The sequence below is a fragment of the Symphalangus syndactylus genome, chromosome 1 (genome assembly GCF_028878055.3).
Source record: "Symphalangus syndactylus isolate Jambi chromosome 1, NHGRI_mSymSyn1-v2.1_pri, whole genome shotgun sequence".
Taxonomy (NCBI): domain Eukaryota; kingdom Metazoa; phylum Chordata; class Mammalia; order Primates; family Hylobatidae; genus Symphalangus; species Symphalangus syndactylus.
Window position 1 is genome coordinate 90,415,296 of NC_072423.2, and position 15,216 is coordinate 90,430,511.

The 15,216-nt window shown below is 53.3% G+C and overlaps 1 protein-coding gene across 2 annotated transcripts in view; it reads left to right on the plus strand.

The window, feature by feature from the left end:
* The first annotated feature begins 3,764 nt into the window (after window positions 1-3,764).
* Window positions 3,765-15,216, plus strand: part of FADS2 (fatty acid desaturase 2) — a 39,458-nt gene continuing 28,006 nt past the window's right edge. The window contains exons 1-2 of one of the 2 annotated variants that reach the window (XM_055284331.2): window positions 3,765-4,600; window positions 13,725-13,835. In XM_055284331.2, coding sequence (XP_055140306.1) covers window positions 4,394-4,600; window positions 13,725-13,835 — 318 coding nt within the window. In that variant the 5' untranslated portion in view covers window positions 3,765-4,393. The remainder of the gene's footprint in view (window positions 4,601-13,724; window positions 13,836-15,216) is intronic. The other variant, XM_055284416.2, reaches the window with a different exon arrangement.

The following is a 15,216-nucleotide window of genomic DNA, read 5'->3' on the forward strand; positions in this document are numbered from 1 at the left end:
GGCACGGCTGGACTTGCTGACCTTTCAGAGAGGGTTCCAGAAGGCTTGATGGGAGCAGGCCAAGAGGGCTGCTTTCAGGGTCTGGGGTTTGTGTTCCAAGACTCAATCTATCATGGAAAGATGGAGGGGCCAGACTTATCTCCATAAGCGCCAGTGTCTTCATCTGAAAAGACAGAGTAACAATACCCACACTAAGCCTTGTCATGAAGATGAGGCTAGGAGGAAGAAGGATGAGAATCACCACATACTGAATGCTTCCTCAGCCCCAGACAGCATGCAAATGCTTTTGTCCATTGTTTGAAAGTCCTTTGCACACCTAAATTGATAAGCCAATCAGAAGGATTGTTATCTTTACTATTAGAATCAGAGAAGATTGCAATGATCTGAGAAATGGATGGGACAGAAAGTAGACCCAGAGGCCAGGCACAGTGGCTCACGCCTGTAATCCCAACACTTTGGGAGGCCAAGGTGGGAGGATTGTTTGAGTCCAGAAGTTCAAGACCAGCCTGGGCAACATAGTGAGACCCTGTGTCTACAAAAACTTAAAAAATTAACCAGGCATGATGGTGCGTGCCTGTAGTCTCAGCTACCAGGGAAGCTGAGGTGGGAGATCGCTTGAGCCTGGAGGTCAAGGCTGCAGTGAGCTGTGATTGTGCCACTGCAGTCACCCTGAGTGACAGAGCAAGACCCTGACTGGAAGGAAGGAAGGAAGGAAGGAAGGAAGGAAGGAAGGAAGGAAGGAAGGAAGGAAAAAAAAATAGACCCAGAGAGAGCTATTCATTCACAAAATTTGACAATGAATGGACTGCGATAGATAGGGGTGATGGCTTGAGAAAGACACAACTCAGATTTTTTAAACAATGGTTGATAAGGATTATTTATCAACCAAGGAAAGGAAGAGATGGAAGAGGCCAGGAAAGGTATTCTGCTGGTCCTTTGCCCACCAGGTTCTCCGTGTCAGTGTCATAGTCCCTCTCGTGCCCCTGCTGGCTGCTGGGTGGCTGAAGGATGCCTTTCACTTTCACTCTTCCTCTAACCAGCCAGTCTCTCTTCTCCCATGACCCTGCGAGTCTCCCAGCAGACCTCAGACTCCTTGTGAGGACAAGATGGAAAGCCTCCTTCACCCATTCAGTGGGGATTGGTGGCATGGACTCCAGCCCACCAGGCCCTGTCTCCCAAAGCACGCCCCCCACCCAGTCCAGCCTTTCACCCACTTGGCTGCCTGAAAGAGTCTGGGCTCCAAGCCACCCAGGCCAATCTCTTTTGTCCCTGATCAAATAGAGTACGATGATCACAACAAGGTCCTGGCAAGATCCCCAGGAAGCTGCAGTCCTTGGCGCTGCTTGGGGATGGAGGGTGGGAGGATTCTGTGGGGCAGGAGAAAGCCATGGGAACCTCGTTCCCCTCTGAGATCACCCCTTTTCCCAAGCGCCTTTGGGGTCGGATGGATACTACGGGGTTTTCTCTGGGCAGACTGTCTCTGGACAGTCTCATCAGTCTCTCCAAGTAGAGAGAGCAAGAAATAAGACAGGAGCAGGAGTCAAGACCAGCTTGGGCAACATAATGAGACACTGTCTGTACAAAAAATTAAAAAATTAGAGGGCAGGGGCCGAGTGTGGTGGCTCATGCCTGTAATCCCAGCACTTTGGGAGGCCGAGGCGGGCAGATCACGAGGTCAGGAGATCGAGATCATCCTGGTTAACACGGTGAAACCCCATCTCTACTAAAAATACAAAAAAATTAGCCGGGCATGGTGGCAGGCGCCTGTAGTCCCAGCTACTCAGGAGGCTGAGACAGGAGAATGGTGTGAACCCAGGAGGCAGAGCTTGCAGTGAGCTGAGATCGCGCCATTGCACTCCAGCCTGGGCGACAGAGCGAGACTCTGTCTCCAAAAAAAAAAAAGAGATGAGGACAGGGAGGCACATGGCAGTCTCTGGTGTGGGGTCAGCCCCCTAAAGTTCTCTCTTAATTCAGGCCTCCCCTCCCCTCTCCTCGAGCACTGCCCTCATCTTTGAACGCATCGCTGTTCCGCAGTTTCTCCCCTACATCCCAGTCCAGCCCCAGCCTCTGGAGTTATCTTTCTACACCATGGATCTGATCACAGTACACCTGCTTTACGGATATCCAAGCCTCCTCCATAGTCAAGTCCTCCCTTCTTACCCCTTACTCAGGCAGCTGGGACTTTTCCCAATTTGAGCCCCATCTACCGCTGGCCTCATTAGAGCCATTCTTTGAACTTCATTCATTCATTTGTGTCTTCAACACATGTTTTTATGTTTTTTCAGGACCTACCCTGGCTAGTGCTGTGGTGGGAGCCGCTGGGGACCCCAGGCCCTGGCCAATCCACGCTTCTCAGCCACCCTACACAGGCCACCCATATGTGCTTCCTTTTAGGTCCTGAACCTTCAAAGCCTCCTCTCTGAGATACTCCCTGGTTCTGCCTTTCAGATATCACTCCTTGCTCCGAGCTCCACACCCTTTACAAATGTTCATTAAAGTTATCTATATGGTGTGTTAATCCATTTCTGAAAAAATAATTTTCTTGGTTCCATTTCCGTCAACGTTTGACAGGCATCAAGGCCACCGTACTCTCTGGAGGTCTTGCTTCATCCTCTTATCTTTTACCGAAGGCCTTTGTTTGGGATGTCTGCTCCCACTCAAAAACAGAGAGGCCTTGCTGTCTTTATGTCTGCAGTTTGTGGAGTGAATGAGGGATGCTCAGGGCTGACACCAGCATGAAATGCGATGGGAGAGGTTGGGGACTGTGTGAATGTGAGGAAAGGGAGCCCGTCTGCCCCCCCAAGTACAACCCCACCAGTTGGGCAGAGTGATCCCCCCACCACCCCTGCATCCCTGTGAAGTTTGGATAGGGCAGGGCCCGTTTGACCATCTCTCTCAATCTCAGGCTCTCCATTTTCAAGTGAGATGTAATAATATGGGTTCTGTTTACCTCTCAGCCTGTGATGAGAATCTAATGATTAGGGTGTGCTAGCACACAGGCACCTGTAAATCCCACTGAAATCTGAGGGCCCTATAACTCCTCTAGTGATTCCCAAGCCTCGTGCACCCCACCCGCTCTGTTCATCCTTACTTCCCACGTGTCCCGTTAGCCCTCCGGTTGCAGTCAGGCCCATTTCCCCAGGACGCCAGGCACTAAGCCGCCCCATCCAGCTGGGGTCTGAGGGGCCTGCCTCTCGCCCCACGCCTAAAAGACTTAACCCTCTCCCTATCCCTTTGATACGGCAGTCTTTATTTCCTGGAGTCTGTACAACATCACTGCCCAATGATGTGTCTGCTTCTATGATTCCCAAAGAGACTGAGCTTACTGAGACCAGGGCAAGGACCGCGCAAGTTCCTCGTCGCCCCCTTCCTCTGCCTTCCCCTCTCTTCCCCCTCACCGCAGCCATGGCGCCCAGCCCAAGAAAGCAGAGCAGAGGTTCCGCAATTCTTTTCTAAGATTGTCTGATTAGTGGGTTCAAAGCCCTCTAATCCAAGGCCGGCTTGTGTCTCTAGGGAGGTTGCAGAAAGGCGCCAGAATGTGGACGGAGCGGACAATGTGGGATACTGGAGTCTCGACTGCCGCGCGCCAAGGAAGGGCGTCACCTAGCCAGGCCGGCCCTGGAGTTGAGTGCCCCGCTGCCCGCCAGTCCACCCGCCAGGACGCTTGCTGGCACCCTGGTGGCCGCGCCGGCTTTGTGCCGGCATCAGGTGCAAACCCCCAGAGCGCCGGGCGTGCGCGCACGCGCCCGGAGCGCGCGGAGCCCATTCGTCGCCCCCACCCGATCTCCTCTAGGATCTCCTCCGGCGCCCGGGGCCGGAGAGTGGGGGAGGGAGGAGGTCGGACACGTAGCCTGCCTCGCAGCAGGGCTCGACTCCACGCGGGAGGGCGGGGGAGCCGGGGACCCGCCGCTCCAGCCCGCTGGCCTTCGAAAGATCCTCCTGGGCCAATGGCAGGCGGGGCGACGCGACCCGATTGGTGCAGGCGCTCTGCTGATCGCTGTGGAAACCCGGGCGGCGGGGAACGCGGGAGGATGTGGAACCCGAGGCGGGGGGAGCCGGAGGGGCGGGCAGAGGAGGTGTCGAGGCCCTGAGCTCCCGGGGAGTTTTTACTGGAGGCAAAAGTCCATAGCGGGCGGGCTGAGGGAGGGGCGGAGGAAGGGGACCGCTTGGGGGCACTGGGAAGCCAGGGATCCTCCGCCAGGAAGGCAGGGACACTCCCGAGAGCAGGCGAGGAGGCTGGGGGAGGGGGCGCGGTGGGAGGAGTAGGAGAAGACAAAAGCCGAAAGCGAAGAGGGCCCGGGCTGCACACACCGGCTGGGAGGCAGCCGTCTGTGCAGCGAGCAGCCGGCGCCGGGAGGCCGCAGTGCACGGGGCATCACAATCGGCAGGCAGCATGGGGAAGGGAGGGAACCAGGGCGAGGGGGCCGCCGAGCGCGAGGTGTCGGTGCCCACCTTCAGCTGGGAGGAGATTCAGAAGCATAACCTGCGCACCGACAGGTGGCTAGTCATTGACCGCAAGGTTTACAACATCACCAAATGGTCCATCCAGCACCCGGGGGGCCAGCGGGTCATCGGGCACTACGCTGGAGAAGATGCAACGGTAAGGGTCTGGGGGCGCCCCAGCCACCCTTCTCTGCTGCAGGCGGAGTCAGGATCCCTGGCTCCCCGGGCGCCAAACAGACCTCTGGCGCTGAATGGAGCTTGGGACGTCCTGTAGGGAAGGAAAGTGCATCTATTGCACTCGTGCCCCCTCCCCAATCCTCCTCCTCCTCTGGGCCGACTGGGGTGGAGACCGGATCTGGGACCCGGGGAGGCGGCGCTGCGGTGAAGGTCCCAGCGGTGGAGAACAGGGCAGCATCTACAGCACGCGCCGGGACCCACGCGTCCTCCCCTTCCTCGGGGTTTGTCCGGAGGCAGGGAGTCCCCAAAGGGGGCGCTCGGGCCAGACGGCTTTGGCGCCCCCAGCGGGGAAGATGGCCGCCCCTGCGCGCCGCTGAAAGGAGCGGGAGCGCAGGCAGCCAGGTGTGGAACTCGGAGCTTGTCCCGCACTCTCCATCCAGACTAGGTGGCGAGAAGGAAAGCTCGTCCCCGGCCGGGGATCGCTCCTGCTGGGACTCTTGTCTAAGAAGTTCCTCAATGGCCGCCTGGGAAAAACCGCCCAGTAGCTCGGGTTCCCACGCTCCAGGGATTATCTAGACTCACCCCAAGCTCGAGCCGGCCTTCTTGGGGACCGGCGTCGGGGATTGGTGGAAGGAGAACGGCCTGGGGTTTGCAAAGCCCAGGTCGAGTGAGGCCTTGAGCCGGTGGATTTAGCAGCACTAGACTGGCTTGGCAACAGGTCCATCTGCACTCGAGGTTACTCTCGGGCGTTCAACTCAATGGCTCTCTGTTTTTAAATCCTGCCAAGAACGCCCTTCCCTCATCTTGCACTCCTAAAGGTAGAGGGCCTCTCTAGAGCCATGGCTGCCCACCTTACCCGCACCAAATGCGTGGCTCAGTGATTACCCCGCACCAGCTACCCGCACCGGGGACCCCAGTCTGAAATCCTGGCATTTATTTAAAGGTGCAGCTGGTATCCCATGGATTCGAATGGGCCAGAGGGAAAAGAACAGAGGAAAGGAGGGAAGAAAGGGCAGCTCTTGGAAGTAGTGAATTGGATGCAGAGAAAAAAGGTCTGATGGGATACAGAAATTAGGGAAAGTGAATAGGAGAGAGGCAGAAAGGAGGGATGAACTTGACGTAGATCATTCCACCTGGAGGTCTAGGATGCCCCGAACTGTTGGTGGGCTTTTGCTCTCTAAGCTGTGTAGGCCCGACCCTTAACTTCTCCACCTCTTACATCTCATGGAGACAGGCCTAGGGGAAGGCCAGACCAGGCTGCCATAACCCAAGCTGGACGATGGACAGGTGGTATGGGCCAGCAGGGCCAGGGCTTATCTAAGATTGGGAAGGTCAGCGATATTGAAATTCCCTACAGCTTTCAGCCCATCCTGTTTTACTTGCTTGTGGACATTGCTTAAGCCCAGTGGGTTTGTGATGCTATTTAGAACTTAGGTGGGTATGTTTCACGTACCTTCAGCGTGATCTCACCTGGACCTTTCCACAGCCCAGTGAGGAGGTTGGGTAAAGGTAATTCCCAAGTAAAGGACCTTCTGGATCCTGGCTGGGATCTTTCCACTGTATGTTGCTGGACTTGGGCTGGTCTGTTTCTGATTTCATAGGTAAATTGTAGAAGGTTCCTGTCCTGTCTAGGCCCTCACCAAAAAGTTTCCAGAAGGAAAAGTCAAATAAGATGAATTTGGTCTGATTATTCCACATTGTTAAACATATTTTCTTATGTGAGCGCTTAGTCTGGCAATTGCCTTGACCTTTCTGGTTTAATTACCATATCAGATTGATTTATTTCTTCCTTGTTCTGGATGTTCTCAGTGCTTACCTGACCTTAACACTGAGTTCCCTCCAAAAATCAGTGCTCACATCTCTCCTAGCAGAGGACTAGGATGCCCTACTCTTCCCTGACCTTTTCTCTGTCTCATAAAAATGTAATAGTCTCTTCATTTCTGGTCCTGCTCCAGTGCTTTCTGTATAACTTTCATGGGCTATAAATCTGGTATCTTGGATGTTAGTTGCTTTGTTACTCTCATAAGCTAGAGAGGGAGCCAACCTGGGCTGCAAACAGATCTAGAACTGAAGAAAGATGTCATTACTGGGCTCATCCACTAAGTGTTGTCACTTGACTGAGCCCCATCTCCTCATCTATAAGGTACACCCGTGCCTGTTTCAATGAGATTGATTTGTGGCAAAGCACCCAGCAACTGTAACCACTAGATGAATGCAATGGGGTGTTATCAGGCAAACGGGAATAAGAACAAGGATTATGAAACAGCTAGAATGGAAAGTATGCAAAGAGGAATTTGGAAGAAAAAATTTAAATCTATGCTAGCTTTATTTGGTGTAGCAACACGTAAAAGCAATCCCTGTCCCCAGAGCTTCCTGTCTTCTAAAATAAGACTTTTGGGGCATGAACTACATGAACTGGGGATACGAAGTTGAATGATGGTGATGGTGGAGTGAGCAGCTGGGTTCTCTTTGTTTTGTTTTGTTTTTTTAAACCGTCCAGGACCAGGTTGGAAAAAGGCCTTGAGCAGCATGGGGTGGGTGGGGCATGTGGAAAGGGAACCTAAAGAGAGAGGCAGGAACAGCCTGCTGAAATCCAGAGACCCTTGCCTAGTCTGTTGAGCAAGTGGCTTTGCCCCTTGGGGTGACGGTTTTTCCCCCAGAGCATGAGGAGTGACAATTTATGGACCAGGCACAGTCTGGGGAGGGACTGATCAGAAGACAGGTTGGATTCCCTGGAACATTCCCAGGCAATGTTCTGAGCCTGTCACAGTGCAGTCATTCCTAATACAAGGCTGGAAACAGGTCGGAAGTCAAGGTAGCCATTCTTGGGACAATCTTGGAAGTCAAGGAAGCCATTCTCGGGACAATCAGCGGCCTCAATGGGGCATTTTCTTTTTTCTGAAGAGCAAAAGATCCAGGTAGTCAGGATCCATCTCCCTAGAAAGATGGGGCAACTGTTACGTGGTCCTGCCACAGAAGCTAAACCCTGGCCTCGCCTATAATAATACAAGTTGCTTGATTTTTGCAGCTTACAAAACACATTCACATGTATCACCTCATTTTGTACTCAGATCAGCCCCGTAGGCATATCTCATTGCTCTGAGGTATCAAACCTGGCTCAAGTGACAGTGCTCAGACTTAAACTCAGGATCTGACCTCAAGTCCTCCCAGCTCACCTTCCTTCCTTTCCTGTTTCTACCTCTGATCTCTTCCCTTTGGTACTGCGGTGCTTCTCTCGCCTTTTCCTTGCTGTGGGCAAAAGGAACCCTCACCCACGCCCTAAGAGCGTGTCTGCTCTTTTCACAGCAGTCCCACCACTGCAGAAATGTTCATCTTCAGCAACAATTCATCAAACATTAATTGAGTGTCTCCATGGCTCTGAGCTGGGCCCAGACACAAAGATGAATTATTCACAGAGACCTGAAGCTGTGGGATGTGCTCCCCCTGCTCTCTCTCTCAAGCTGGGGCTTGGATCTGGACCCTTTGTGTCTAGACATCAGCCCCCTACCCCTAGCCCTTGTCTCAGCAACTGTTCCCGCCCCGTCTGCATTGGTGAGCTCTTAGAATCAAGGGAAGGTGAGAAGAGACCAGAGGTTTGTTCCACCTTTCAACCTGCTCCTATGTTGTTCTTGTGAAAACGCAACAGATCTAAACTGGAACTCTGGCCTCCTTTGCACGGGGCAGGAGGGTTGTAGTATTTAGAGGCAGGGGACCTGGGTTCCAGCCCCAGCTTTATGAACTCCCAGGCCTGGAGGGCAGCTCCATCTCCCCAGCTGAGATCTGGGTGGGAGCTGTCCAATTCCTGTGGCTGAAGCCTCAGCATCCCCAGGAAGCAGTTCTGAGATGAAAGTGGTGAATGGCATCAATTTCTTCATGCCCAGGTTGCCTTTGTAGGGGCCTGTCTGCTGTGCAGCCCTGCCCTTCTGCCCTCAGGGTAGTGCGTGGACCCTGTGTTATGGGGGAGACTCTCACTGCGGGGCTGTTTGGCCACAGAGCACTGCCCCACCAGCCTCCATTGCTTCTTTCCTTGGAGGGGACATTGGCATAGGGGCTTCCTGCCCTGCCTGCATCTCTCTGCTGCAGAAAGGAAGTCAGCGTCCCTGTCTTGCTCTTCATTTCCACTGGAGAACGCGAGGGTCCCTCCTGTGCATCTCCACACTCTCAGATCACTTGTTCCATAAAGTTCTGGTCCGCAGGGCTGCCACCTACTGCACTGTATGCCCTGCGCTTGCCTGTGCTGCACTTCCCAAGTCCTAGGCAAAGTGCCCAGTTGTGCAGCGTTCGATCAGAGATTAGCTTTGCTTCCCAGGGGACATGGGCACAGCCATAAACAAATCCTGGCACCAGGTGCTCAGTGGATGGCGAGCAACTGTGAGTTGTACCCGGAGTGGGGCAGGGGCAGGGAAAATGTCCCTGTGGGGAAGTTGACTGGTATCAGAGCTGGGCGATGGCACAAGCAGGAACTGGCAAAGAGCGAAGTGTGACATGCTCTTCAGAATCTGGGTGTTCTGACCTCCCCACCTCACACACCTGCCCTGCCGAGGCGGGTGCATCTCTGCTTTCTCCACCTGTTTACCAATCCTTTCTCTTCCCCATGCCCCGGGTCCTCTTCCTGAAAAGTCTCTGGCTTCTCTCCTGTTACATGACGATAGAGCCTGGTTCCAATTCTTGGTCCAAAGACAATGTTTGGGTTGGCCCTCCCTTGCCTTGAATCCTGGTCTGCCTTATACCTGCCAGATATTTCTGTAACCCGGCAGGTGCTGGGAAATTTCTGCCTGTGTGTGAGACACATTTATGGCAATGTGAAGGGAGAGACAAAATATAATCAACTCTCAGGGAGGAGGACGCTCATGTTGAGGGAAGCCTTTGTATGAATAGCAGGCAATGCTCAAGGTAGCCACATGTGACTCAAACTGCTCAGCTCATTCCCGAGTGTGACAGTGGGCAGGTGGCTCTGCCAACCTACGCTTCATTTGTTATCTCTAAAAAAGGACCTGCCTCACGAAGTTTGGTAAAGATTCCTGGCCGATGTATGCAAGCCACTCCCATGGCTCCGTGGCTCGCCTGTGTCACCTCAGCAGGTGGCAGCTGTAGCAACAACCAGCGTGGGGATGCCGGAGAAGGCTTTTGGTGTTCCAGAGGCAGAAGCCAAGTTGTGTGAAACGCGGAAGAGGACAAGTGCCTGATCATGACTGCACAGTGGGAAAGTATGAGATCAGAGTCTGTGCAGCTGTGGGGTCCTGGGTCCATTCATTCCCTCGTGAGCCATCTTATTAGGCCCCATTACAGGCACTGGGTTTATTGCAGCGAACAAGACAGGTGCAGGCCTTCCCAACCGGGGCTTATGCTCCAGCGGGAGACACAGGCCATAAACAAGTGAGTACGTCATGCGGTCTGATGACGAACCTTGATGACTGCTATGAAGATCTAACAGGGCAATGACCCAGGGAAGGCCCAGGGCTGGGAGAGCTCTTTTGGATGTGATGTTGGGAAAAGCCTCTTGGAGGGTGATGTTGAGGCTGAGTCCCGAATGGAGGCAGCCCTGGTGTGGAAAGGAGTGTGGTATGTTCAAAGGTGGTCCACACCAGGCCTGCTCGGAAAGTTGCCGCATTGACCATGGGCAAGGAGCTGATCCAACAGACTGCTCGGTTTTCTGAAACGGCAGGAGGTGTGTGGCACGTGAGAAAGGAGTCCTTAGAGGCAGATGGACCTGGATTTGATCCTGGCTCTGCCACCTGGAGCCCAGGACTTTGCTTCCTTGTGCTCCTGCATCTTCATCTCAAAAGTTGGGGCTTGAAGCCTAAGGGAGTAACATGAACAACACCCCTGGCTCCCTGCCTGGCGCATGCCCATTACCCCTGGGCTCAGGGAGGTGAGGCTGCCCGAGAGCCGCCTGGAAATGGCTGAGGAGCAACCAAGGTCAAGGCAGGGTTCTGTCATCTGTCTGCTCCCTTGGAGCTGGAACCTAGACTGCAGGGTTCGGGTGTGGGGAGGCAGCAGGAGCAGAGATGAGTCTATTTGCAAGCCACTGAGTCTTGCCTTTCAATGAGACAAGAGGAATCCATTAGTTATCAGCCACTGCAGCTGCTTCTCAGGAAACTGCCTTACCAGGGACTTCCTGTTCATTTCTCAAAGGCCGTGGTGTGATGTGAGGAGGACCAATGAAGGGGCTTTTTCAGGCCCAGCCCTGGGCCCTGACTTTGGCAGCAACTCCAGGCCTCTCCCAGGGCCTTGCTCATTTTGCATAGGCGGCTGAGGCTCTCGTGGGGACTGATCACCCCACACACAGCTGGCAAAGCTGGTCACCACTGCAACCTGGGGCTCCTCCCTGCCCGCACCCTGGGCCTCCTCCCCGCCTGCCCTCCGGCCCTCCTCCCTGCCTGCCCCCAGGGCCTTCTACTTGCCTCCCCAGGGCCTCCTCCCTGCCTCCCCAGGGCCCTGGAACGGCACATCTCTTTTCCCTGAAAATACACTTGACCTGATCCTCTGCTACCATCCCTTTTCTGCTTGGCTAGTAGGTCACAGGCATTTTTTAAAAAAACCGTGGGCCCAGTTTTCTCCTGCACCAAGTGTTGCTTTGTCAGTCTGTTCTAGACACAAATAGAACAAAGACCAAGCAAAAGACTTGATGCCAGGGATGCAGTAAGGTGATGATGGGAGACTGGCAGTTACCCTTGGGAGATCCTTACGTGTAGGGGTGAAAAGATTTCCGGGAGTGGTTAGCACTTTCTCCACCTCCCTCCAACGCTTTTTTTTTTTTTTTTTTTTTTGTGATGGAGTCTTGCTCTGTCGCCAGGCTTGACTGCAGTGGCACGATCTCAGCTCACTGCAATCTCCCACCTCCCTGGCTGAAGCAATTCCCCTGCCTCAACCTCCCAAGTAGCTGGGATTACAGGTGTGTGCCACCATACTCGGCTAATTTTTTTTTTTTTTTGTATTTTTAGTAGAGACGGGATTTCACCATGTTGACCAGGCTGGTCTCAAACTTCTGGCCTCGGCCTCCCAAAGTGCTGGGATTACCGCACCCAGCCCCCTCTTCTTTTTAATTTGAAATTTTCCCAACATACAGAAATGTTGAAAGAACAAGCGAACATCTGTGTATCCTCAACCAAGATTCACTAGTCTTAACATTTTGCCACATTTGCGTTTTTCCTCTTTACACATGTGCAGTTGCCTTTTGAAAATAAGCTGCGTCATTACGTGATCACATCCCTAAGGTCTTCATCATTTCCGAAGACAAAGGAAGAGATGCTCTAACATCATCACAGTATCTTTGTCACATTTAAGAAAATTAATAGTAATTCCTTGAAATGATCGAATATCTAGTCCATATTCATTTTTTCTCATTCAACCCCTGAAAAACCTGGTATAACTTATTTTTTTCCTTCAAGTGAGAGCCTTTCACATTAAAGAATTGCAGGATGTTGTTTTGTTTGTTTGTTTTTTGAGACAAAGTCTCACTCTGTCGCCCAGGCTGGAGTGCAGTGGTGCAATCTTGGCTCACTGCAACCTCCGCCTCCTGGTTTCAAAGGATTCTCATGCCTCAGCCTCCTGACTAGCTGGGATTACAGGCGTGCGCCACTACACCTGGCTAATTTTTGTATTTTCAGCAGAGGTGGGATTTCACCATGTTGCCCAGGCCAATCTCAAACTCCTAACTTCAGGTGATCCCCCTGCCTCGGCCTCCCAAAGTGCTGGGATTACAGGCATGAGCCACTGTGCCCGTCCTGTTTGCTTTTTGAGACAGGGTCTCACTCTCTTGCCCAGGCTGGAGTGCAGTGGCACCATCATTGCTTATTATATCTTCCTGCCTCAGCCTCCCAAGTAACAGGAGTTATTGGTGCAGGCCACCACGCCTGGCTAATTTTACTTATTTTTAGTAGAGACAGGGGTCTTGCTATGTTACTCAGGCTGGTCTTGAACTCCTGGCCTCAAGTGATCCTCCTGCCTCTGCCTCCCAAAGTGCTGGGATTACAGGCACGAGCCCCTGTGACCGGTCAAGAGTTGCAGTTTTTATATCATTTTAGTCTCTTTTAATCTAGACTATGCTTCCATACTTTTTTTTCCCACAAACTTGTATTTTTTTCCCCAGCTATATTGACTTTTCTGATTGCTTCTCATGGTGGAGTTTGACTGGTTTGCCAATCCTACCAATGTCTGGAAGCTTGATTTGATGTAGATTAAACAGTGTTCACCACTGGGACATTCTATTGCATCCCCTCAGGGGTGCCTGGTGCTGGCTTATCTCTAACAGAAATGCTAGATTTTTTATGAGATAATTCATGTAATATGCATAATATGTATAGAAAAAAGCTGGAAGGAAAAATGCTAAAATATTAGCAATAATGATCACTTTCTGGGTGACATTTATTTTCCTCTTTATTCTGCTGTGCCTTTTCTAACTTGGCCAAAACTCAGCACATTTTTACTTTATAATTGGGAAAAAAAAGATTAAAATATGTATCATTATAGCAGTGTTAGAGTTTGGAAAGTAATGAAAATAAAGCAAGGCATAATCCAACTACCTTAACGTGTCATGATAGCCTAGATCCTCCTAGGCTTTTTTTCAGGAATGCTTTTTACATAATTCTGTGTTTATTTTTTTGTTTGCTTTATCACAGCACATTTCCAGTGCCATGGTCGTATTCGGTCTTGTCCTTTTCATTGATAACCCTGGACATGTAGGTGAGGAACTGATAAGAGATGGTGGGTGGTGCGGTTTGTGCACCATGCAAGGCACTCAGCCCCCGAGCAGTCGAGGCTCAAGTTCTCCCTGAGCCCCGTGTCTGCCTGGTGCGCCTTCCTGGAGGGTCACCATTTCCCGACCTGCCCAAAGGCAGCCTATGCATCTTTTCACAAACCCCTGGGGAGTTTAGCATGCCTGCACCAGCACAGAAGCCCAGGTGGCTATTGCCATTGGCGCTGGGCACTGAGGGCTCTGTCCTGGAAAAATGCTGGAGACGGCATTTGGGGCCAGATCACAGGAGACCCCATTTGGTGTCTGGGTGCACACATGGAGCTGTTGCTGGTGAGCACTGTCCCCTTGGGGCCCGAGAGCAGACAGAGGTCAGATCTCAGCCTCACCACTGCCCTCTGCTCTCCAGGATGCCTTCCGCGCCTTCCACCCTGACCTGGAATTCGTGGGCAAGTTCTTGAAACCCCTGCTGATTGGTGAACTGGCCCCAGAGGAGCCCAGCCAGGACCATGGCAAGAACGTGAGTCGGGCTTGCAACCTGGGTGGGGGTGGGGACGAGGCTGGGGGTGGCTGGGAGTCTGAGAGAGGCTCCCCTCACCCCAGGACCAGTAACTGGGGCTGAGGCAGGGGTGCTTTTGTCCTGGAGGAGACACTGTGGATCACCTGTGGTCAGGGAGGGCCTCAGAGCCTCCCTGGGAGCCGGGGTTTGACAACAGCTAGTGGCGTCTCCTCCCTCCTGGCCAGTTTCATTTTTCTTCTCCTCCATCCCTTTCCAGAAAGGTGCCGGGTGACAATCTAGGAGAAAGACAGGACAGAAACACTGAAAAATGTCATTTGAAGACAAGAGTGGCTTTGGGGTGTGTGGTCCGGGGCTCCTCTTTGAGAAAGAATGACCATTCCCTGGTCATCTGTTCATTGTCTGTGGGTCAGACGCCCCCCTGAGTGCTGGGCTTCCAGGACAGCAGTGTGTGAAAATAGCAACCCCTGAGGTCTCATGGGCTGTTTTGTCCAACAATGAAGTCCCCATGTAAATGGTGGAGCGGTGTATAGGAGGAATTTGGGACAGGAGGCAGGGGCAGGGCAGGATGGGGAGGAGCGTTGTTACAAGGAGAGGAGTGGTACCCACAGGCCGTGACCAGGGTGGTCATGGAAGTCCCACCCTGGCCTCAGCAAGCTCTTCCTCCTCTTGTTGCCAGTCTGGGCTGGACTCCTCTGCTTAGCAGAGCCAGGCCAGGACCAGGGTCTCTCCTGGCCTGGACTCTTGGCCAGTCCCCCACCGCCCCCCTTGCCTCTGGCTTTCCTGATGAGCTGCAGGCTACCCTGCAGGTCCTCCAGAGGCCAATGCCCCTCCTCTCACCTTTCCCTCCATGGCACATGAGATCACCTGCCCCGTACCCATGCCAGCCCATGCTTGTCCCCTCCTGCCTCCTTCGCAAGTGGGTCCATCTCCCACTCTCACCCCCAGCACCTCCTGGCCTGCAGCTTCCCCAGCTTTGCTTGTCCTGCCCTGTAGCTCCCTCCTCCATGGCCTTGCTCCTCGGCTCTGTCCACTGCTCTCCCTTTCTGCTGCAGATCCTGCACCACTTAGCATCCAAGCTCCCACCAGGCACCACCAGAACCACCCTTCACAGCACCCTGGTCATGCCCTGTGGGTACCGCTCCTCTCCTTGTATCCACTCACCTCACCGTCCGGCCCTGCCCCTGCCTCTTGTCCCAAGTTCCTTCTTCCTCGCAATGCCATTGTGTTCCCAGGGGCCTCCTTGACTCTGCTTTGCCTCCCTGGCTCCACGCGTCCGAGGCTCACAGCCCCCTCCTGCCTGCCTCAGCTCGCCCTCCTGCACTAGTTTGTGTTGCCCCCAACTCAACCCCTCAAGACCCAACAGTGTGCACAGAGCAAGTGA